The 24,812-nt window shown below is 34.7% G+C and overlaps 1 protein-coding gene across 3 annotated transcripts in view; it reads left to right on the top strand.

Moving 5' to 3' along the window:
• Nucleotides 1–24,812, top strand: part of CFH (complement factor H) — a 111,176-nt gene that overhangs the window by 17,603 nt on the left and 68,761 nt on the right. For all 3 annotated transcript variants that reach the window (XM_007989083.3, XM_007989082.3, XM_007989085.3), the window contains exons 2-9: nt 3,649–3,834; nt 4,534–4,639; nt 6,624–6,700; nt 8,116–8,307; nt 10,251–10,421; nt 15,718–15,891; nt 18,442–18,636; nt 19,083–19,259. In XM_007989083.3, the coding sequence (XP_007987274.2) occupies nt 3,649–3,834; nt 4,534–4,639; nt 6,624–6,700; nt 8,116–8,307; nt 10,251–10,421; nt 15,718–15,891; nt 18,442–18,636; nt 19,083–19,259 (1,278 nt within the window). The remainder of the gene's footprint in view (nt 1–3,648; nt 3,835–4,533; nt 4,640–6,623; nt 6,701–8,115; nt 8,308–10,250; nt 10,422–15,717; nt 15,892–18,441; nt 18,637–19,082; nt 19,260–24,812) is intronic.

The following is a 24,812-nucleotide window of genomic DNA, read 5'->3' as shown; positions in this document are numbered from 1 at the left end:
CTGGAAAAATCTGTGTAAGGAATGAAGTGTCAAATGTTAATCACCATGACAAAGGAAAAATGTCTCCAGGGAATGTTAGTGATCTTTAAGGCAGCTTCTCCCATCACAGGCCCAGATGCCTAGGAAAGAAAAATGGTTTTGCAGGCCTGGGCCCCACTGCTGTGTGCAGTATCAGGACTTGGTGGCTTGTATCCTAGCTGCTCCAGTTGCAGCCATGTCTAAAATGGGACAACATACAGCTTGGGCCATTGCTTCAGAGGATGAAAGTCCTAAGCCTTGGCAGCTTCCACATGGTGTTGGTCCTGTGGGTACACAGAATGCAAAACTTCCACCTAGATTCAGAGAATGTGTAGAAATGCTTAGATGTCCAGGCAGAGGTGTGTTGAAAGGGAGGAGGACTTATGGAGAACCTCTGATAGCGCAATGAGCAGGGAGAATGTAGGACTGGAGCCCCCACACAGAGGTCCCACTGGGGCACTACCTAATAGAGCTGTGAGAAGAGGGCCACCCATCCTCCAAACCCCAGAATGGTAGATCCACTGACAGGTTGCACCATGTGCCTAGAAAAGCCACAGAGACTCAATGCCAGCAGTGAAAGCAGCCAGAAAGGGGGCCATACCCTGCAAAACCATCGGGGAAGGTCTGCCCAAGGCTGTGGGAGCTCCTCTTGCATCAGTGTGACCTGAATGTGAGACATGGAATCAAAGGAGACTGTTTTGGAACTTTAAGATTTAATGACTTCTCTATTGGATTTCCAACTTTCATGGAGGCTTTGGCCCCTTTGTTTTAGCCAGTTCATCCCATCTGGGATGGGAGCATTTACCCAATGCCTGTACTCCCATTGTATCTTGAAAATGACTAATTTGCTTTTGATTTTACAAGCTCATATGTGGAAGGGACTTGCCTTGTCTCAGATGAGACTTTGGACATGGACTTTTGGGTTAATGCTGTAGGGAGTTAAGAGTTTGGGGGACTGTTGGGAAGGCATGATTGTGTTTTGAAATGTGAGGGCATGAGATTTGGAAAAGGCAAGGGGCAGAATTATATGGTTAGGCTCTGTGTCCCCACCCAAATCTCATCTTAAATTGTAATCCCGATAATTCCCATGTGTTGAGGAACGGACCCAGTGAGAGGTGATTGGATCACGGGACAGTTTCTCCCATGCTGTTCTCATGATAGTGAGTGAGTTCTCATGAGGTTTGATGGTTTTATAAACATCTGGCATTTCCCCTGTTTGCACTTCTCTCTCCCGCCACCCCATGTGAAGAGGTCCGGTCCTTGCTTCCCCTTCCACCATGATTGTAAGTTTCCTGAGGCCTCCCCAGCCATATGAAACTGTGAGTCAATTATATCTCTTTTATTTATAAATTACCCAGTCTTGGGTATTTCTTTATAACAGTGCAAAGATGGACTAATACAATCTGCTTTTAAGATTTTGCCTTTATCTTTGTTTTTCAGCAGAGTATCAGTATAGGTTTTCTTGGTATATAGCATTTTGTGGGGTTGTTGAAATTTTGATTTTGTGAGTTGATTTCTTTCATCAATTTTGGAAACCTTTGAGCTATTGTTTCTTCAAATATTGCCTATGTTCATTCTCTTCTGTGTTGTTAGAATTCCAATTACACATGTTTTATAACTTTACACCACATATTTTTTTGTACTCTGTTTTGTTTGTTGTTGTTCATACACTTTTGTCTTTCCATACTTCAGTTTGGATGTTTTTACATTAAACTTCCTCTAAGTTTAACAAGTTTATATTGTGCTATGTCCATTTGATTCTTAACACCATCTGACAAGTTGTTATTTCTGATTTTTTATGCAATTTTAAGATAACACTGATTTATTATGAGTCAATTTTATTTTGAATATCTTCTTAAAATTTGCATCTACTTTCTATAGTTCCTCTAATGTCCCTAAAATAGCTGTTATAAAGACCTTAACACTAATTCTAACATCTGAATCTGAGTGTCTAGTTCTACTGAATATTTATTTTCTCTTTTTCGTTCACAGCTGTTTTGCTTCTTTATGTATCTTTTAATTTTTATTCAAGATCGTATTTTTAAACAAAAATATGTAATGAGCAAAGTTTATGTAACTTACTCTCACCAACAAGATTGTTTGCTCTTTCTTGAGCCACTCAAAAATTTAACTCAGAGGGACCTGGGTAACACTTTTAGTTTGAGTCAGTTCCACTTCTGGTTTCTAAAGTCTCAAAGATGAAACCTTCTTGGGTTTTTAAAATCTAGAGTCTGCTTGGTTTCTTCTATCCCAAAAGACAAACACACACACACACACAGAGTATATACATATATATATATAAAAATATGTATATATTATACTATGTGTGTGTGTGTATATATATTAGACTTTTGAAATAGAAGAAGCCAACACATATATATTATGTATGTGAGCATATGATATATATATAATAGTTGTTTATATATGTTTGCTTTTCTGCTGTTTTGACATCTGCTCTTATATATATAATCTTAAATGCTCATATATATATGAAACAGCAGAAAAGCAAACATATATATAAAGAGCTTTTATTGTATATAAATAATACATGTGTATATATGTATGTATATACATAAATACATTTATGTATACAGCTTTTCTGCTGTTTTGACAACTGCTTTTAAATATCACCCAGAGTGACTTTCAAATATGGCATATTTTGATGAGAATGCTAGCTGTGTATTTGAGTCAGATCCCTTTTCTTATTGAGACTTTTTTTCTATGAGACAATGGGAAAGTCAGTCTTCTTGTAAGAAGCTACCTAGACTGTAGCAAAGCAACCTGATTTGGCAAAGTTTCAGAATTTTTCATGCTAGATATAACCTCCTTATGTTTGGTTCTTTCTTACCTCATTATCATTCTTCCATTCAGAGGAAGGATCTTCAATCCATATCCAGAGTTGACAAACATAACCAGGTAAAAAATGGCCAGAGACCCTATATTTACTTGAAACAGGTCCTTCCTACTTGGATTTTGTTCATTTAATCCTCTTTGCTCCCACAACTTACTTTGAGTGTACACATGCACACACAATTTGTTGTTGCTCCAATCTGGAGTAGAAACATTGTTCTTTTCCATCCTAGTCTATCTTATTTGGAGTGCTCATATAATTTTGTATTAACTTATCATGCTTCATTTTTGTAAATAGAATTTTTCTACCTGTAATTCATATTTTACATCTCTTTGACTACTTATTAAATAACTGGCTTCCCTACTAGAATGGAAATGCTTTAAGAACAGATAACTTGTTTCTTCATTGTTTTTGCTTTACAACTTATGATAGTGCTCAATAAATATTTCCCAAATTAATGGAAGAATGGTGGAATGCTCTCCAGCAATTAAGAGTAGTATAACAAAATATATCTATTGCTTTGCAGTTTTTTAGGTATTCTTCCACAGTGAACATTCTTATAAAATTATGTAGATACAAATTTTATAAGGTGAAAGGTATACTTACAGTACATGCATGAAATGTATGTTTACTCCATAGATATGGGAGTAGGAGAGAGAGAGGGAAATTTAGGTAAGTCTGTAACTGTCTAGACATTTTTAAAAGCAACAATTACCCAAACATACTGTACATTTAAATAGATACTTTATGCACTTATTTTGTTTTTATTTTTTTTTTAGACTGCAAGGAACTTCCTCCAAGAAAAAATACAGAAATTCTGACAGGTTCCTGGCCTGACTCTACATATCCAGAAGGCACTCCGGCTATCTATAAATGCCGCCCTGGATATAGATCTCTTGGAAATATAGTAATGGTATGCAGGAAGGGAGAATGGGTTGCTGTTAATCCATTAAAGAAATGTCAGAGTAAGTACTTCATACATTTGTGAAATTTATGAAAACTTTTGGTTGTAAAAATACTTAAGTTTTAATATTATAGCAATTATGGCTGAATTATATCACTGTTGCTGCTCAAATACAAAATAATACATCATACATCTTTTTTTTTTTTGAGATGGAGTCTGGCTCTGTCACTTAGGCTGGAGTGCAGTGGTGCAATTTTGAGATGGAGTCTCCCTCTATTGCCAGGCTGGAGTGCAGTGGCACTATCTCGGCTCACTGCAACCTCTGCCTCCCTGGTTCAAGCAATTCTCCTGCCTCAACATCCCGAGTAGCTAGGACTATTGGCACGTGCCACCACACCTGGCTAATTTTTGTATTTTTAGTAGAGATGGGGTTTCACTATGCTGGACAGGCTGATCTCGAACTCCTGGCTTCGTGATCCACTCACCTTGACTTCCCAAAGTGCTGGGATTATAGGTGTGAGCCACTGTGCCCAGCCAATACATCATCATTTTCAAAAAGGGGTGGTCTTCCTCCAAAATTAAAAAAGCAAACATATAGTTTAAGTTCAATTATGAAATAATAGCTCTACTATATTTAATTTTCCTTGTATTCAATCTGTCTTCTTATATAATATCAAATATACTTGTTGCCCCACTCCTACATAAAATATATTCCTTGTTATTACATACTAATTTATAACTTTTTTTGTTTTCGTTTTAGAAAGGCCCTGTGGACATCCTGGAGATACTCCCTTTGGTTATTTTAGCCTCATAGGAGGAAATGTGTTTGAATATGGTGTAAAAGCTGTGTATACATGTAATGAGGGGTATGTAGTCCATACAAAAAGAGGTTTATAATTAAGATAGTAAATAGGAACTGTACTAGTTTATGTATTTTAAGGTTATTATATTTTTCTATGGACATTTTAAAAAGTAACATGCAAGTACCTGAAAATTTAACTATGATGAAAATAATTAAATCTAGATAACATATTTTCTCCTTAACATTGAAAAATTTAAATGAAGTATAACTTCTCTGGTAGAGTATAATTATAGGAGAGTGGGAAAACAGTATGCACATATATAAGTATTCACCCAACAAGTCTTCATGACGTTCTATTTTGTGCAGAGTATCATGGGAGTTCAATGTGTCAGGAACAATAGGAATTGTAACCAATTTATATTGTATGATAACTGTTTTGACAGATTTTATAAAATTTAAGGAGAGCAAGACTTTTACCTGCTTATAAGTTTTGCTTACAACTAATGTTACTTAATGTCCCAGGTCTGCAAATTATTCTTACCACATGGACTAAAAATACTACTCTTCCAGAATCATTGACTCTGTTCCTTCTAACCAACTGCTGGGTTTTCATTGCCAAAATCATCACTGTGTATCCTCAGTGTCTCAGTGTCCTTTTATCCCCCTTATTCTCTGCTAGATCAAAAATTATTTTGAAGAAAAATCTGTGTATGGGAAAACTAGGATTAGATCACTATAATCTTATACTTCATAAATATAAATGTAACCAAATATTACAAATGGAATAACATCGTTCTTTCCTCATTTTTCTTAATTCGAAGCAATAAAATATAATAGCTTAAAACTCAATCACTGGAGTAAGCCTGCCTTTCAAAACTCTTCCACTTAACATTTATGGGTATTTAAAAAAATATCTCTTCGCTACCATTTCCTTTCCTACAAAACAGACACATTTCATGTGCTTCATGGATTGGTAGGAAAAATAAATAAGACACACATCTGCATCCCTTAGAAGAGATCTTGAAATATTGTAGATACCAAATAAGTGTTATTTCTTATGAATTTATTCTCTCCTTAGTCACTACCTCAGGGAGGTTTTTCAAATACATTTTTAGCCCTTCAATCATTACTGCTTATCTTATCACACATAACCAAATAGGTTATAATTTCCTGAGGCTGAAATTTTTAATTTGCTACCTTCGTCACCTCTGAAATATTTGTTTTATCACAGACTTGTGTCCTCTCTTTAAGTTCAGCACTTGATTTGGCTAAGGAGATAAAAATGTATAGATCTGAAGCCTCTAACAATGATTGCACATTTTGCACATGTCCCAGGGAGCTCATATTCAAATAGAGCATTTTTAGATTCAAAGGGCAGGCTTCATGGGTTATTAAAATTACTTAAGTTCAACATTAGATGGATTGGATAAGCAGATTTGATTCACTGGGTATTCTCTGGAAAAAATCTCTAGGATAGAGATGGGGAGATGGAGGCAAGTGCTGAAAGTAAATCACACCCTAACAACTTTTTGCTGGCACTATCTTAAATTATGTAGAAAGCCTAAGGTGTTTAGAAAATATCAGAATCGTGGAGGACAGAAATTTGGTCTAAGACTGGAGGAGAGGGAAACATAATGTTAGCTGTTGGTTACTATGATATTTTTAGCTTTTGTTTTGGTGATAGTTCATGGAGCTTACTATATTATTGAATTTAACTAATTAGATAATTCAATGAAAAATAAGAATACTTTGTATGAAACAATAATGAGTTTGTCATGAACCAAAGGTTATGATTATTTTCAGTCCATGCACCAAGGAGAGAAAGATAAAGGGAGATAGAGATTAAGAAAGAGAGAAACTTAAGACATCTAAGAAAGAGAGTGAAGGAGGAAGAGAAGGAAGAAGGGAAGACAAGAAACAAGAAACAAGAAAATGTATATGCTGTTCATTTTCCTTACTATGGAGTTTCTGAACACTCAGAATGACATTGAATTTAAAACTGCATGTAAACACACATTATCTCAACACTGTTATTTTTGGGTTTTCAGGTATCAATTGCTAGGTGAGATTAATTACCGTGAATGTGACGCAGATGGATGGACCAATGATATTCCTATATGTGAAGGTAGACATAAAATGTATTTACAAGTATATTGAAATACCTTAAATAAGCTAAGATTTAAAAAAAAGTCTTACATTGAAATACCTTAAAGTCTCTAATTAAATATTTTTATTTATTTATTTTTGTTTCTCATATAATGTAGAGTGGGAATCTAGTCTTTTTATGACTACATTCTTGGTGTTTCAAAAGCCAAATATGAATGCAACCTGATCTAATCTAATAATTGAAGTATTAGACATTAGAGAATCTAAAACTCATTTTTATTTCCTTTTGGATTTTAATGGCTAGAAATGCATATAAGCATCATTAGCTATGCTTCATTAGCTATGCTAATGAAGACCAGAATTTTACCTTTATTAATGAAGAGGCACTCACCCAATAACCACCCAAATGCAGGGATCTATGGTAACAGCTGACCAAGGGAAGTTGCCTGTGAACTTACCTTTACCGAAAAGAGGAATAAACTAAGGGCGAGCTCTGTTATTTCTTACTGTTCTGTAAAGCAAACAGTGAAAATGAGAAAACATAGATTGTGTTTTCATGCTGTGAGCTAATAATTCAAATCCCTAGTCATTATGGAAATAAAAGAAATCAATCAGAGTAGTATTTCCTAATTCCACAGTAAGTAGTAAGTGGAGAGAGATACAGAAGAAGTGTGATAATCATTCAAAAATTTTGTCAACTACAGAAAAGAATGGAAGATGTTTTTCATCTATGAAAATGAGAGGAAGAACATTAATGTTCTAGAGAACATCTACATTGAAATCACCTGGGATGCTTGTTAAAAATTAAAATCTTGGTTACTAAAAAATGACCTACCGAATCAGTATCTTTGGCGTGAGCATGCAGGAAGATAGCCCTAAAACTTTTATTTTAACAGGCATCCTGAGTCATTCGATAGTACGATAAAGTTTGACCACAATCTTAGAGAAATTGGAAAATATTAAGTAGAATCAAAAGAAGTACTCAAATTATTTTGAACACTGAAGTTGAAGAGGACGGAAAATTAATGATGATTTCTCTATTGATGTTAATGTCATAAAGTTTGCTTTTACATCTTTTAGGCATGCGGTGTTATATTATGCTGGGGCATAAATGAAAATGTTGTATTTAATTATCTCGAGCTTTATTTTTCTTAATTATTTAAAAACACTTGTTTGTTACTACAAAAATACAAGCTAGCATTGAAAGTAGTAATTTTCGTTGTCCACTCCCATAGAAAAGAATCAGGAATAAACATTCCATTTGCTTGTTTCTTAGAAACATGTATCTCTAGCAAACAGGTATATCAAATGCTTCTAAAAATAATTTAAGTACATTCCTCCAATCTTATCCTGAGGATGATTTTATACATCCATATATTTTTCACAATAAACTTTTAAAATTCCGTTAGAAAACCTTGTATGTATTTTCTTCAGTTGTGAAGTGTTTACCAGTGAAACCACCAGAGAATGGAAAAATTATCAGTGGTGCAATGGAAGCAGATCGGGAATACCATTTTGGACAAGTAGTACGGTTTGCATGTAACTCAGGCTACAAGATTGAAGGAGATAACGAAATGCATTGTTCAGAAGGTGGTGTTTGGAGTAAAGAGAAACCAAAGTGTGTGGGTAAGATACGCTTACTCTTTTAGTATTTTTAGCTTTTCAAATGTAAATATACATTTAAAACATCATTCATTCTAAGGAGTATCAGCAATATTAACAATAGCTAATGTTTATTGAGCACTTACTATCTGCCTGTAATTGAGCTAAGTTCTTTGCATGCATCATTTCATTTTACCTTTCAAAAAAATTCCATGATTTATTTACTCATCACTTTTATTTTATAATTGAGGAGACTGGTGCAAAGAAGTTAAATACATGCCCTGGATTATCATGGCATAAAGAGTCAAGTTAGGATTTAAATGTAGGTTATCTGACACCAGAGTCCGTGCTTTAACCATAACTCCATTGTAGTTGCCTCTTAGGCTGAAAGAGAATGCTGAGCATTTTTGCTGCAAGTTGTAAGACCTCTGGAATAGACATTTGTTTTTAATTTTGAAAGCCATAGATTCATTATGTATTTCCAGAGATACATTAAAATGACATTCATTTTTGAATAACACTTCTGGGAAGCAGACCTGTTTTATATTTGTACTGCAAGTTTACTATAAATGTTGCTGAAATGAACAGAATCCACTAAATAAATCATTGCCTCTTAAAAGAAGTTTTATAGTAAACTGTAAGCCAGAATATTTTTAGTCATAATACTGCCAACTTGTGCATCATGACCAATCAATGATTTTGGCTGCTGTGGTAAAAATCGTGGTTGATTTGTTTAGTAGTACCATAGTGCAAGTTCATTTTACCAATAAATGTTTGGCAGAAGTTTCTGTTATATTTATATTTTAATATTATCTAAAATCTCTAAATTATTTTTACTTTTAAAGTCTTTTCTATCTTATAGTTAGATACAGAGAAAAGAATTTCTCTTCTTAAGAACTCTTTCTAACAACAATAGTTCTTTATGTTAAAAACTAATATTTTTATTCAGCATAGCAAATATCATGTACTTTAGAAGTACATGGACGGAATTTACATCCTTACAACTAGATTCTTGTGGTTAGTGAAACCTTCCTGGAATGGCTGATGCCTACGATTAAGTCTTAAAGAAAAAAATGAGATGTGGTAGATGAAAATTAGAGCAAAAGCATACCAGAGTTCAGGGAAAGGGAAGTGGAAGGGCAGTAAGGTTTTAAGGCGCATGAAGCACCACTGATTCTTGTCCATTGTTCCTAGGCACCTTAGTGTAGAATGCAAGTAGGGAATGAGTCAGTGATAAATAGAAGGTGGGCCAATACAGAGTGCTGCATGCACCATGCTGAAGAACACGCCTTTTATTCAGACTGGTTTGGGAATCAATGAAGAACAAGTGGAGTTATGATGTGTCTACTTGAGAGGTCATTAAGCTACACACAAGGAAAATGGATTAGAAAGTGGGAGAACAGAGTTTGGGAAACTACTTATGATTGGCATAATTCCAGGTAAAAATATTTGAGAGAAGTGGGTATAAAAGATGATGGCCTTTTTTTTTTTTTTTTCCTGAGGAAATCTTGGCTAAATGGTGATGACACAAAAACAGGTCAGTTACTTTTCAGAGATATAATGACAGTGAGTTAAATCAATGTCTTTGACAAAGAGTCCTGTTGATAATTGCTGTCTTATCAACAATTTGAAGACGTGTTATTTTTTGCAGGTCATTCAGTGAAAACATCACAATAAAACTATATTTATGGTCAATTTTATATATACACTTGATGAATGTTACTGGTCACTATTTATTTCAAGAAGGCTAATTTGTCCTGAAACTAAATAAAATTAGAAGAATAATTTTAATCAAAATTGTAACTTTCTTCAGATAAATCATTTATTAAGTGGTCAAGTCAAAACAGAACTTTTGTTTGGTTGACTGATTTACCTGATGGAAACATTTCTGTTTTCATATAATTATGTTCTGGTCACAGTCTTTTAATTTGCAATAAACATTTTGGAATTTAATCCCTTCTATTTAGAAATTTCATGCAAATCCCCAGATGTTATACATGGATCTCCTATATCTCAGAAGATTATTTATAAGGAGAATGAACGATTTCAATATAAATGTAACATGGGTTATGAATACAGTGAAAGAGGAGATTCTGTATGCACTGAATCTGGATGGCATCCGTTGCCTTCATGTGAAGGTAATGTTACATTTATTTTCTGGATCTATACAAATTTATCACATATTTTAATTAATTCTTTTAATAAAGCCACTTATTTTAATAAAAAATAGAGTGCTAATTTATGTAAATAAACTATTATTAAAAATACATAGAATTTTCTGTGTTCAAGGTTCATTTTGAGAACACTTCATACGATACACACACTCTGAAAACAGACATAAACAGGGCCAGAAAAGTTCAGTAGCTTATTAAGTCATTGATTTATCATCAAAAACCATGTCTAGAGTAGAGCCAGGACAATAATAGACTTCCTAATTCTCAGTAACATACAACTCTCAAACAAGTAGACTGCTCTACTAATGCCCAGAATTTATTTAAATTATATTAATATTTTAAAATACTTTAAAAGTAACTTGTATTACTAACAGGTGAGGAAACTCTCAACTAACAATGGAATTAAGTGGAAGGAAATGAATATTTTTGTTAACAACAGGCCCAGTATGACTCAACAGTGATAATGGTGCTGGAAAATGGAAAAACCAAAAAAAAAAACAAAAAACAAAAAAACCCAAACTCTCTTAAGTTTCATTATGGAGGGATGTTATACAGAGCCAAAGAGTTCATTTCAACTGTGCTCTTTGCCCACCAAAAAATATATCTGGAATAGAGTGTTCTACTTAACCCACTTCATTTTAAAAGGGAACGTTTCAAACTATCATGGCCAAGAAGAGAGAATATAGACAGTGGCTCACTTTAAGAAATTATGCCATAAGAAGTACAGTAAGAAGCTATAGCTATAGTGTGGTGATAACTGTTTTGAGGTATTTTCAAACATTTATAAAAGGAGTGAGTTTTCTTTTGATGAGGACTCCTACAATGAGTGAAACGAGGAACAGTGTTACCACATATGGTCCAGAAATCTAAACCGGTGATACTGCCATACTGTGAGAGAAAGAAGAGTTGAACTCTTAAGAGCCCTCTGAACTTTAAATCCTGTGATTCATAAATACATGTTTAAACCGTGCTTTAGTAATCCTCTTTTACAAAAAGAATAGTTAATTTTGGGTTAATTTTATACACTAAAAAAATTTTGATTTGAGCTCACAAGTGTCTCCTTGGAAAACATATTTTTCTTCACAATTGCGTGATCTCTACTTTTAGGCACTGTTAAGAACATATTTTAGAAAAAAAATAATGAACACGAGACAGTAATAACCCACATCAGATCCATGTTTGGCTAATGGTGTGTGGGGTCCAACTATTTGTCTTCACGGCATTCATAGTTCCTAAGCAAAGGAAGTGCATGCACAAGTCCTTTGACATTAACTTCTACCTGAAGTATATTACTTCCAGAACCCCTCTCAAATCTACAGTGAATTTATCGAATTTATCCATTCAATAATCAAAATGTAACTTATAAACCACTTATTTTACATCAGAGCCTTGCTGTGTATTGAAGATAAACATTACAATAAACCACCATTTCAGCTTTCGATGAATTCAAAATAAGACTCTGGGAATTTAGTTTTATTTGAACATGTAACTCTGCAGCATGACTACCTCCTTGTAGTTATCTGATTATTTCACCTCTTTTACTTGTTCACTTTGCTACCTACTTAAAAGTCTTCCTTAGCACATATTTGTTTTCACAATGAGAAATTCATCTGTTTTTCCCAAATGTGTTACTGCATTTCTATTCTTGCTTCTCTTGAACACTGATTGATTCACACACACACACACATACACACATACATACACACACACACACAAACCAAAGACTCTATATTTATAAAGCATTTTTCTTTTATATATTTTTTTCCATTTCTCAGTCACAAATACAAGTAAAACCTAAATATTCAAGGCTATGCTTGAGGGTCCTGCTTTCTGTAGGAAAAGAGATACCAAGAGAAGGCACTGGGATTGAGTACTCCTTTTCAGAAGACAGTTCGCTAATAATCAATATAAATAAGGGAAAATTCATCCCAAGTTAGTTAAGCATACACTCTCTCACCATGTTTTATTTTATTGAAACATATTTTACGCTGATTAGATATAGAGAAGTCTTTCTTAATAAAAGAATTCCGCTCTTTGTATGCCAATATAGCATAAACATGACTATTTTCTTGGTACAAAGCAAAGATCTACTTTCTGATATAAGATGAATTCAAAATCTATACACATCATTTTCTCTGAAATCAGGTAACTTCAAACTCTCTTTGTTGCTTCTAAATCTATAAGAAGTTTGGAACTAAATAATAAGATAACATTAAAGTAAAATAATCTACTTAAATTTTAAATACTTAAATTTTCTTCAATCTGGTCTATGGCACATGCATATCAGAGGACTGATTGAATTGTCAAAACTTTGGTCTCTGTGTCCAATAGGAACAATCTGTAACAGAAAGTTATTTACAGAAACAATCAAAGGTACCAAGAACTGTTAAATTAAAGCTATCTTTGATCCAAATCCATTTCTTCCCTGTACAGATTGGATTTTCTATTGGTTCAAAACACAGAGTGCTAACCATGAATTAGTATTCTAACTTCAAATGACTAATGCTTGTTTCCAATAGTAGGAAAATATGGATAATCTCAAATATTATTTTGGATAAAGGTACAGGTTTGAACAATGTTTTAATAACATGATTTATTTTAAAAATGATTGTGAGTATAAGAAATTAAGGTATATCACAGGATTTATGTCTACTGCTCGAGCATAATCACCAGAAGTCCTTCTATTCTTAACAAAATTGTTCCGTATTATTTTATTGATTTCTTAGTTAAACTCTTGTTTTTTGTATCTCATAGCTTTTGACTTCAAAAATTGGTATTAAATTGAGCTATATCATAAGGAAAAATAATTGAAGATACATAAACTGAACTTTAATGAGTATATGAAAATATGATAGAGAAGAATGAAGTGACAGAGAAAAAAAGAAAAAAGGAATACATTTAAGACTCATTTGAAGTTAGTGTCAACGTCAAACACTGAAGACATATTTTACATAAAATAGTAAAATTTTAAAATAGTAAGACTTTAAAACTTGTATACTAAGTCACATACATATTATTTCTCATATTATTATTGCTAATCTAGATATATTATCCTGTTAGCTATAGAGATATATTAAAGTTTATTCTGTCAGAATGAAGTATAAACTTAGGAGCTAAATGGACACAGTGGAAGTATGGTATTGAGAAGAGGAAATATGTAATGAATAATAAAAACTTTATAAAATTTTATGTTTAACTAAATATACAAGTTATAAGAAAGGAATGGTGGTAGTATAGAGAAGAAGTAGGAAAATGGCAGGAGATGAGATGTGACAAGTAGGCAGAACCTAAAAATTAAGTAAAGTAGAAGATGAGAAACAAAAAATATAAAGTAAAGGAAAATAATAAAATATAAAAGAAAAGCATCACTTAGACAAAGACAAGGAGAAGCAGGAGAACATAAATATATGAGGTAATGGAGAACACCAAAAAGTCCATAATCAACAGAGTCAAATATTACAGAGTTTTCTCTGTTCAGTTCAATACATAATTAGGAAGCCCATAGTATGTACCAGTGACTAGAATATGTGAAATGCAAAGCATTTCTGAATTTGGACATTGGAGCTCATTGATAGCTTTTATCAGAGCAATGACAACAAAAGAGAGGTGTCAGAAACTAGGCAGTAGTGAGTTGAAGAATAAATGTGAGACTGGAAAGTGGAGATAGCAATTATAAAATGGTATTTTAAGGATTTTGGTTTTGAAGGGGTGGGGAAATGTAGTACATTAGCTAAATTTGAACAAAGTGTTGAGAGAAGGGATTTAAACTGCAAAAGCTTCCATATCAATTTAAGAGCATGGTTGATAAGGTAAGAAAGAAGGAAGGAATAAACAATGGTTTAAAATACAGGGGAAAATAAAAGAATTAAAGCTAACCTGAATTTGAAAGCAACATCTTACCATTGAAGACTAAACAAAATACTTAAATCAGTATAGATACAGATAATGTTGAGGAATGCTGGAAAGAAGTATAGGGAACTCACTACTGGTCGTCTCAATTGTTTTATGTGAATAGAGATTTATTATCTGTTGATGAAGAGGCAATTGTTTCAGGTGACTTGAGAAAAGTGAGGAGACTATGGATCATTTACTGTGGGAAATCAAATAGTAAATAAATTGGGAGTATATAAATTGATTTCAAGCAATGCTGAATGTCCACCACAGCTTTTTAGTCCAAAATAAAATATGACTCCAATATAAGTGGTCATATAGCTTTTCTGCAATCCTTAAAATGCATAGTATTTTATTTTAAAAGGAATATTGCAAATGGATCCAATATTGAGATATAGCAGAGTTAATGGAAAGGAATGAGAAGGTGCTTTATAGATTAGGACACACTGGGCCAAAGGATGGCAAACTATAGGCTGCAGGTAAAATACAACTTGCCCCCTTTGTGTAAACAAAGTTTGATTGAAACACTGCCATGTTCATTTGTTTATGTATTGTCTATCACTACTTTTGTACTGTAATGGCAGAGTTGAGTTGTTGCAGCAGAGACCTTTTATCTGGCCCTTTACAGAAAAGGTTTTCCAAACCCTCTGCTATTTTATCCTATTATAGTAAGAAAAATGTAATGCAATATCTCAATGTTTAAGATATTAAGACTAAAGTTTATTTTCATTCATATTCACTTTCAATGTAGATCAGAAGGGACTTTACTCATTGTATTAATTGTAAGAATCAGGTGACAGAAACACCATTTTTTTCATGTCCTTCTTTACTCACGGTGTCATTGGGAAAGAGAAAATAAAAATTCACACAATAGATTTTAAAACTTCTCTCTAAAGTGAAAGATATTACTTCCGCTTTTATTATAGTCTCTTATGCAATCACATGGCCACAGTTACTTCAAAGAGAAAGGGTTGTGCAGTCCTATCAATTGTCCAAAAAAAAGAAATCCTGAATATTTGTAAACAATCCTTATGAGAACCACAGAAACCAAAGAATAGAAGGAAAATGAAAGTAAGCATTGAAGTTATAGGTGATGAGATCATTGCCAGTTATGGAAAGTCATGAAGTATGGAATGACTTTGGAGAAGAAGAGATTAAGAGCCCAGGAGGTACAAATATGTCAGATGACAACAATATAGTGAAGGAAAAAATAAGTGACATACCAGAAAGGATACTATGATGTGTTCATTTTAATGCCGTTTTGTATTATGCTAAGGACAAATAAATAACAACTACTTTTAAATGTTTGTATAAATGATGAATTTTAATGGGTATTTCTACATTATCCACACATCTATTTTCTTTTCAGAAAAAACATGTAATGTTCCTTATATTCCAAATGGTGTCTACTCACCTTTAAGGATTAAACACAGAACTGGAGATGAAATCAGGTACCAGTGTATAAATGGTTTTTATCCTGCAACCCGGGGAAATACAGCAAAATGCACAAGCACTGGCTGGATACCTGCTCCAAGATGTTCCTGTAAGTTCCATTCATATCGTGACCCATTTCTTAATTCTGAAATTTCTTTTAAATGCATAAAAACAGGGACTCAATAAAACCAAATATTTGTCTTATTGTGTACATAAAGTAAGGTTGTTGGAAGTATTCCTTAGTTTTCAAAGTTGCCAAAACTCAATTTTTTTGTTACTCAAAATTAAATGTGTATGTGTGTTTATGAATGTATGTTTCCCTTATTAATAAATTCTTCCAATATCTGAATTAAAATACTAGATAAAAATAATGTCATCTAACACATACTATATTAGTTATTTAATGCATTGTAACAAAATACCCCAGAAATATATTTAGTTAAAACAACTAACCTTTATTATCTTACAGTTTCTATCAGTCAGGAATCTGAAAATGGCTTATATACGTAGTTGTGAATCAGACTGTCTTCTTGTGTTGCAACCAGGATCATGGCCCAGGCCACAGTAATGGGAACTGCTACACACTTTTAAACAACCAGGTCTCATGAGACCTCACTCACTATCATGAAAACAGCAAGGGGGAGATCCACCTCCATGATCAAATCACCTTCCTCAACATTGGGAATTAGAATTCAACATGAGATACGTGTGGGGACACAGAGCCAAACCATATCAATTATCTACTCACACACCGTTAACTACAGTCATATCTATTTTTTCGAAGTGAGACACTAAGTCCTGCATATATCCAAGGGAAGAGAAATTAGGCACCACTATTTGGAGGAAGGAGTGTTGAAGGACTCCAAGTCTTAGTAATTTCCTAGTGTTGGAGGTAATTTCCTAAAACCATTACATGTAGCAAAATACCACTCAAGTCAACAGAGTATTTTATTTCTGGAATGCTCCTTTACCCCTTTTTAATATTTTTCCTATCTCTACGATCAAATTTATTTTCTTTCTATCTAGCAGTACATAGACAAGATGTACCACACTTAAACTATATATTCCATGAAAGAAAAATACGATACAAATGATTGATCAATGACTTCAACTCTAATTCCTGGCATAATTCCAGTCCCTAAGAGAGGAAGCTATTATCAGTATGAAACAGATTTCAATGTGCATAAGAATTATAAGGAAAATATTTAATGATTTTATAGTTGGCTTATGACAATGTAGTTCAGCCAAAATGTATCTAAACCGAGATCCAACTATATTTGGATTTCAATTATTAATGTTCAACAATGAACCATTTGGAGTTCTCATGGACAAGATAGAGAAGTTGATCAGTTATATGGTTTATCAGTTTGTAATTTCATTAAATAACCATATCTAATTATCAGATGCAAGACTTTATTCTCAGGCCTGCTTCATTGCTCACTGTGTCATTGAACACTTTAACGATTTAGGGGAAGGGCAGTACAAATTAACAATTCAAATGATACAGACGATGATAATGAATCTGCAATAGGGCAGATTCAGCATTCAAAGAGAATCTTATGTGCTAAGCTGAATCTAATAAGATGAAATTTAACAATGTTGATTCTAAGATCCTGAGCCTGGGTCAAATAAATTACAGTATTAATATATTAGCAGTAGTTATAAAAATTAGTGAATATTTTTATCAATTTCAAGATCTGTCTGAGCCAACTTTATGATGGAAGCACCATAAATGCTGTGAAACCAAAAACTACATTTGCAGAAGGGTAACAAGTGAAATGAGGCTATTTGAAGTCCTTCTATTCTTAGCCCTGATGAGACCCTCTGTGGGTACTAATACTTGCTTCAAGGAATCAATTTGTAAAATGGATAAAAACAGATGTAAATGTGACAAAATTAGAGAATAGCTAAATAGCTCGAGCCTGTGGTAATGACATATGTTTTTTATTATACCTCCTTTTTATTCCTTTTGGAAAGAAATCTCAGTGGACAATTTTATTTTATGACATTCTGGGAAAACCCGTAATAAGATGGATACTCATACTTGTTTTGAAATCAACCACAAGCTTTCAAATCTCTGCTGTACTATTTAATGTGAAATTCAATTGAAATCTTTAAGACACAGTTCCCGCAAATCTAAGACTCAAGCTTTCCCAATGCAGAATTATTGTTAGGCAAAGTCCAATAGTAAATAGAAACCATTCCAAATCTTTAAAAAGTGATGGGGAAAAATGTAGAATGTTACTTAAAAGAGATAAGACTAAGTAAATGTTTTAATTTCAACACTGGGAGCTTCCAGTAAATAGGGAAAAAATCTATTAATTACAAGATATGTGGATTGCAGGCCAAGAAACTATACTGAAAGAAGTATCATTCACTAGTCTTTGTTAGAAAAAGACATTTAGGATATACAATTATTCAGTTTATAATCCACATAATAAATGTTTGTAGAAACTACATGAAAATTTCTCTAATCAAATACCAAAGAAAATAAATCACTGAATTTAAGAAAGAGGGAGATGAGAAAGAATATTTATATGTGTGTGTGTGTATGTGTGTATTGAAGAAGAGAATATAATTCAGTGATAAAAATTTATCTCTAATATGATTATTTGTTACAGTAAAACTTCTTTATACTTTCTTTAATTTTTGTTGCAAGTGAGACCTTGTGATTTTCCAAACATTAAACATGGAGAACTGTATTATGAGAACATGCGTAGACCATACTTTCCAGTACCTGTAGGAAAATATTTCTCCTATCGCTGTGATGAATCTTTTGAGACTCCTTCAGGAAGTTACTGGAATTACATTCATTGCACTCAAGATGGGTGGTCACCAGCAGTACCATGCCTCAGTAAGTAAACCTCTGTACTACTATACATGTAGAAAACTTTCAAAGATCGAAGAGAGGAGGGCACTTAAGTGATTACACTTGTCTTATGTAACAGAAATAGGGCCAAGAAAAGAGTTGTTCAAGCAAAATGACCAAAATAGTTCTTTCCTATTATGAGGATTTCTTCTTGAAAATCACAGGAGAAATAAATATAGGGACTTGATGAGAATATCTATGTAATTTATACATCTTTTAATTACAAAAACTAAAGATAAGTAATATTGAATATTGATATTTCTTTTTGTACAAACCTTTGTTAGTCACTTCAGTTCATCTTCAGTTATACATTATTTTTGGATGTTTATGCAATCTTATTTAAATATTGTAAAAATAATTTTCATATACTACTTTGGGCAAATTTATGCTTCTCCTTTACTTTATTTATTTATCATTGTTATGGTCCTCAGGAAAATGTTATTTTCCTTATTTGGAAAATGGATATAATGACAATAGTGGAAGAAAGTTTGTACAGGGTAACGCTATAGAAGTTGCCTGCCATCGTGGCTACAGTCTTCCAAAAGAGCAGACCACAGTCACATGTACAGAGAATGGCTGGTCTCCTACTCCCAGATGCATCCGTGTCAGTAAGTACACTGCTCTGAGATCCCAGCATGTTCGTGTCTTTCTAAATAACATAGATGACATTCTCAGACTCATCTATATTAACTGTGGCAAAATGTTTATGTCAACTTGTTTTGCCAGCAGACCTATTTCATTTTTGGTTTTTCAATTGTGTATAAATAAATATACAAATTTCTTGATAAGTACATAGTAAAAAATTATCCTATTAATGGGCATTAGTCAGGAATACAGTAAAATAATTTGAACACAATACTTGTTGGTTAAATTAAGTCATAATGAAGCGGCATCACTGTCTGGGTAAATACCTGAGGTTCATTATCTCACACCAAGAAGATTAAGGGCATGGACACACACAGGGAGTGAGTTTAGGAGCACAGGTTTAATAGGCAAAAGAAAGAGAAAGGACAGCTTCCTCTCCTGTGAGAGAGAACGGCACCTGAAAGTGAATCCCTGCCCCTGGTGGGGTGCACTGGATTTTATAAACAGTCTTGAGGAAACAGTGTCTGATTTAAATAGGGCCCAAAGATTGGTTAGACCAGGAGTGATATTTACATAATATGCCGGGAAGTTGGCCGCCACACCCTAATGTTATTAAGCAAATGGGATCTTTGCCTGGCCAGCGTCGTGTTGCCTTCTCCTTACTGTACACGTGGCTGTCAAAGAGAAGGGAAGATGCAGCTGCCATATGAACATGCCTAGTCCCAGGTAGCCTTTTCCTATTGGCACAACTGCTGGCATTCACCTTGCAAGCTTCCAGCTTGCTTGTCTATGTTTGCAGTTCAATTTTATAGGCTCCTCTTTTTAGAAAGAAAATGATTTGGGGGCTGCTTTTCATTAGAAGGAAAAATCTTACCATTGACAACTGTACCCTCATTATCTGCCTAAACAATTTTTTCTTAACTCCTATATCAATATTAATATGTACATTGGAATCAATCATTTGACTCAAAGTAATTACACAATTTTATTTTAAAATAGAAAGTAAATACAGTGATAGCCAAAAATTCATATATTCAAGCAGTGATATGACATTTTTACAGTAAAGCTATTTGACTTTCTCTAGTATATGTAAGTACAAATGGGTATTCTGGGATATTGTGCATATTCTACTCTTAGAAGGTTTCCTACAGTGTTTATTCTAATATACATTTATATCAACAGTTCCTTCTTTTTTTACATGTTGTTAATGATTGGTGATGTCACATTTTAATATTTACAAATTGAGTGACTATGAAATGTTATAGCACTGTACTGTAAATTTGCATTTCTTTCTTTTTTAAAATTATACTTTAAGTTCTAGGGTACATGTGCACAACGTGCAGGTTTGTTACATATATATACATGTGCCATGATGGTGTGCTGCACCCATTAACTCATCATTTACATTAGGTATATCTCCTAATGCTATCCCTCCCCCCGACCCCGTCCCCACAATAGGACCCCATGTGTGATGTTCCCCTTCCTGTGTCCAAGTGATCTCATTGTTCAATTCCCACCTATGAGTGAGAATATGCGGTATTTGGTTTTCTGTTCTTGTGATAGTTTGCTGAGAATGATGGTTTCCAGCTGCATCCATGTCCCTACAAAGGGCACAAACTCATCCTTTTTTATGGCTGCATATTATTCTATGGTGTATATGTGCCACATTTTCTTAATCCAGTCTGTCACTGATGGACATTAGGGTTGATTCCAAGCCTTTGCTATTGTGAATAGTGCCGCAATAAGCATATGTGTGCATGTGTCTTTATAGCAGCATGATTTATAATCCTTTGGGTATATCCCCAGTAATGGGATGGCTGGGTCAAATGTTATTTCTATTTCTAGATCCTTGAGGAATTGCCACACTGTTTTCCACAATGGTTGAACTAGTTTACAGTCCCACCAACAGTGTAAAAGTTCCTATTTCTCCACATCCTCTCCAGCACCTGTTGTTTCTTGATTTTTTAATGATTGCTATTCTAACTGGTGTGAGATGGTATCTCATTGTGGTTTTGATTTGCATTTCTCTCATGGTGAGTGATGATGAACATTTTTTTCACGTGTCTGTTGGCTGTATGAATGTTTTCTTTTGAGAAGTGTCTGTTCATATCCTTTGCCCACTTTTTGATGGGTTTGTTTGTTTTTTTCTTGTAAATTTGATTGAGTTCTTTATAGGTTCTAGATATTAGCCCTTTGTCAGATGAGTAGATTGCAAATATTTTCTCCCATTCTGTAGGTTGCCTCTTCACTGTGATGGTAGTTTCTTTTGCTGTGAAGAAGCTCTTTAGTTTAATTAGATCCCATTTGTAGATTTTAGCTTTTGTTGCCATTGCTTTTGGTGTTTTAGACTTGAAGTACTTGCCCATGCCGATATCCTGAATGGTATTCCCTAGGTTTTCTTCTAGGGTTTTTATGGTTTTAGGTCTAACATTTAAGTCTCTAAACCATCTTGAATTAATTTTTGTGTAAGGAGTAAGGAAAGGATCCAGTTTCAGCTCTCTACTTATGGCTAGCCAATTTTCCCAGCACCATTTATTAAATAGGGAATCCTTTCCCCATTTCTTGTTTTTGTCAGGTTTGTCAAAGATCAGATGGCTGTAGATGTGTGGTACTATTTCTGAGGTCTCTGTTCTGTTCTATTGGTCTATATCTCTGTTTTGGTACCAGTACCATGCTGTTTTGGTTACTGTAGCCTTGTAGTATAGTTTGAAGTCAGGTAGTGTGATGCCTCCAGCTTTGTTCTTTTGGCTTAGGAGTATCTTGGCAATGCAGGCTCTCTTTTGGTTCCATATGAATTTAAAGCGTTTTTTTCCAATTCTGTGAAGAAAGTCATTGGTAGCTTGATGGGGATGGCATTGAATCTATAAATTACCTTGGGAAGTATGGCCATTTTCACAATATTGATTTTTCCTATCCATGAGCATGATATGTTCTTCCATTTGTTTGTGTCCTTTTTTATTTCACTGAGCAGTGGTTTGTAGTTCTCCTTGAAGAGGTCCTTTACATCCCTTGTAAGTTGGATTCCTAGGTATTTTATTCTCTTCGAAACTATTATGAATGGGAGTTCACTCATGATTTGGCTCTCTGTTTGTCTGTTACTGGTGTATAAGAATGCTTGTGATTTTTGCACCTTGATTTTGTGTCCTCAGACTTTGCTGAAGTTACCTACCAGCTTAAGGAGATTTTGGGTTGACAGAATGGGGTTTTCTAAATATACAATCATGTCATCTGCAAACAGGGACAATTTGACTTCTTCTTTTCCTAACTGAAAACCCTTGATTTCTTTCTCTTGCCTGATTGCCCTAGCCAAAACTTCCAACACTATGTAGAATAGGAGTGGTGAGAGAGAACATCCCTGTCTTGTGCCCGTTTTCAAAGGGAATGCTTCCAGTTTTTGCCCATTCAGTATGATATTGACTGTAGATTTGTCAAAAATAGCTCTTATTATTTTGAGATGCATTCCACCAATACCAAATTTATTGAGAGTTTTTAACATGAAGGGCTGCTGAATTTTGTCAAAGGCCTTTTCTGCATCCATTGAGATAATCATGTGGTTCTTCTCTTTGGTTCTGTTGATATGCTAGATTATGTTTATTGATTTGCATATGTTGAACCAGCCTTGCATCCCAGGGATGAAGTACACTTGATCATGGTGGATAAGCTTTTTGATGTACTGCTGGATTCGGTTTGCCAGCATTTTATTGCAGATTTTTGCATCGATGTTCATCAGGGATATTGGTCTCAAATTCTCTTTTTTGGTTGTACCTCTGTCAGGCTTTGGTATCAGGATGATGTTGGCCTCATCAAATGAGTTAGGAAGGATTCCCTCTTTTTCTATTGCTTGGAAGAGTTTCAGAGGGAATGGTACCAACTCCTCCTTGTACCTCTGGTAGAATTCAGCTGTGAATCCATCTGGTCCTGGACTTTTTTTTGGTTGGTAGGCTATTAATTATTGTCTCAATTTCAGAACCTGCTCTTGGTCAATTCAGGGATTCAACTTCTTCCTGGTTTAGTCTTAGGAGAGTGTAAGTGTCCAGGAAATTATCCATTTCTTCTAGGTTTTCTAGTTTATTTGCATAGACGTAGTTATTGTATTCTCTGATGGTAGTTTGTATTTCTGTGGGGTCGGTGGTGATATCCCTTTTATCAGTTTTTATTGTGTCTATTTGATTCTTCTCTCTTTTCTTCTTTATTAGTCTTGATAGCGGTCTATCAATTTTGTTGATCTTTTCAAAACACCAGCTCCTGGATTCATTGATTTTTTGGAAGGTTTCTTGTGTCTCTATCTCCTTCAGTTCTGCTCTGATCTTGGTTATTTCTTGCCTTCTGCTAGCTTTTGAATGTGTTTGCTCTTGCTTCTCTAGTTTTTTAAATTGTGATGTTAGGGTATCAATTTAAAATCTTTCCTGCTTTCTCTTGTGGGCATTTAGTGCTATAAATTTCCCTCTACACACTGCTTTAAATGTGTCCCAGAGATTCTGGTATGTTGTATCTTTGTTCTCATTGGTTTCAATCTCTGATACTCTTTCTTCCAGTTGATCAAGTCAGTTACTGAAGCTTGTGCATTTGTCACCAAGTTCTCATGTCATGGTTTTCATCTCTATCACTTCGTTTATGGACTTCTCTGCATTGGTTATTCTAGTTATCCATTCTTTCATTCTTTTTTTAAGGTTTTGAATTTCTTTGTCTGGGTACATAATTCCTCCTTTAGCTCTGAGAAGTTTGAATGACTGAAGCCTTCTTCTCTCAACTCGTGAAAGTCATTCTCCATCCAGCTTTGTTCCGTTGCTGGCGATGAACTGCATTCCTTTGGAGGGGGAGATGCGCTCTGATTTTTTGAATTCCCAACTTTTCTGCACTGCTTTTCCCCCATCTTTGTGGTTTTATCTGCCTTTGATCTTTGATGTTGGTGACATACTGATGGGGTTTTGGTGTGGGTGTCCTTTCTGTTTGTTAGTTTTCCTTCTAACAGTCAGGACCCCCAGCTGCAGGTCTGTTGGAGTTTTCTTGAGGTCCACTCCAGACCCTGTTTGCCTGGGTATCAGCAGTGGAGGCTGCACAAGATAGAATATTGCTGAACAGCGAGTGTTGCTGTCTGATTCTTGCTCTGGAAGCTTCATCTCAGGGGTGTACCCCACCGTGTGAGTTGTCTGTCTGCACCTAGTGGGGAATGTCTCCCAGTTAGGCTACTCAGGGGTCAGGGACCCACTTGAGCAGGCAGTCTTTCCATTCTCAGATCTCCAGCTCTGTGCTAGGAGATCCACTGCTCTCTTCAAAACTATCAGACAGGGGCATTTACCTCTGCTGAGGTTTCTGCTGCTTTTTGTTTAGCTATGCCCTGTCCCCAGAGGAGGAGTCTACAGAGGCAGGCCGGCCTCCTTGAGCTGCAGTGGGTTCCACCCAATTCGAGCTTCCCAGTGGCTTTGTTTACCCACTTAAGCCTCAGCAATGGTGGGCGCCCCTCCCCCAGCCTTACTGCCACCTTGCTGTTAGATCTCAGACTGCTCTGCTAGCAATGAGGGAGGCTCCGTGGTCGTGGGACCCTACTGGCCAGGTGTGGGATATAATCTCCTGAT

The sequence above is a fragment of the Chlorocebus sabaeus genome, chromosome 25, assembly GCF_047675955.1.
Source record: "Chlorocebus sabaeus isolate Y175 chromosome 25, mChlSab1.0.hap1, whole genome shotgun sequence".
Taxonomy (NCBI): Eukaryota; Metazoa; Chordata; class Mammalia; order Primates; family Cercopithecidae; genus Chlorocebus; species Chlorocebus sabaeus.
This window is presented reverse-complemented; position numbering and strand designations above follow the sequence as displayed.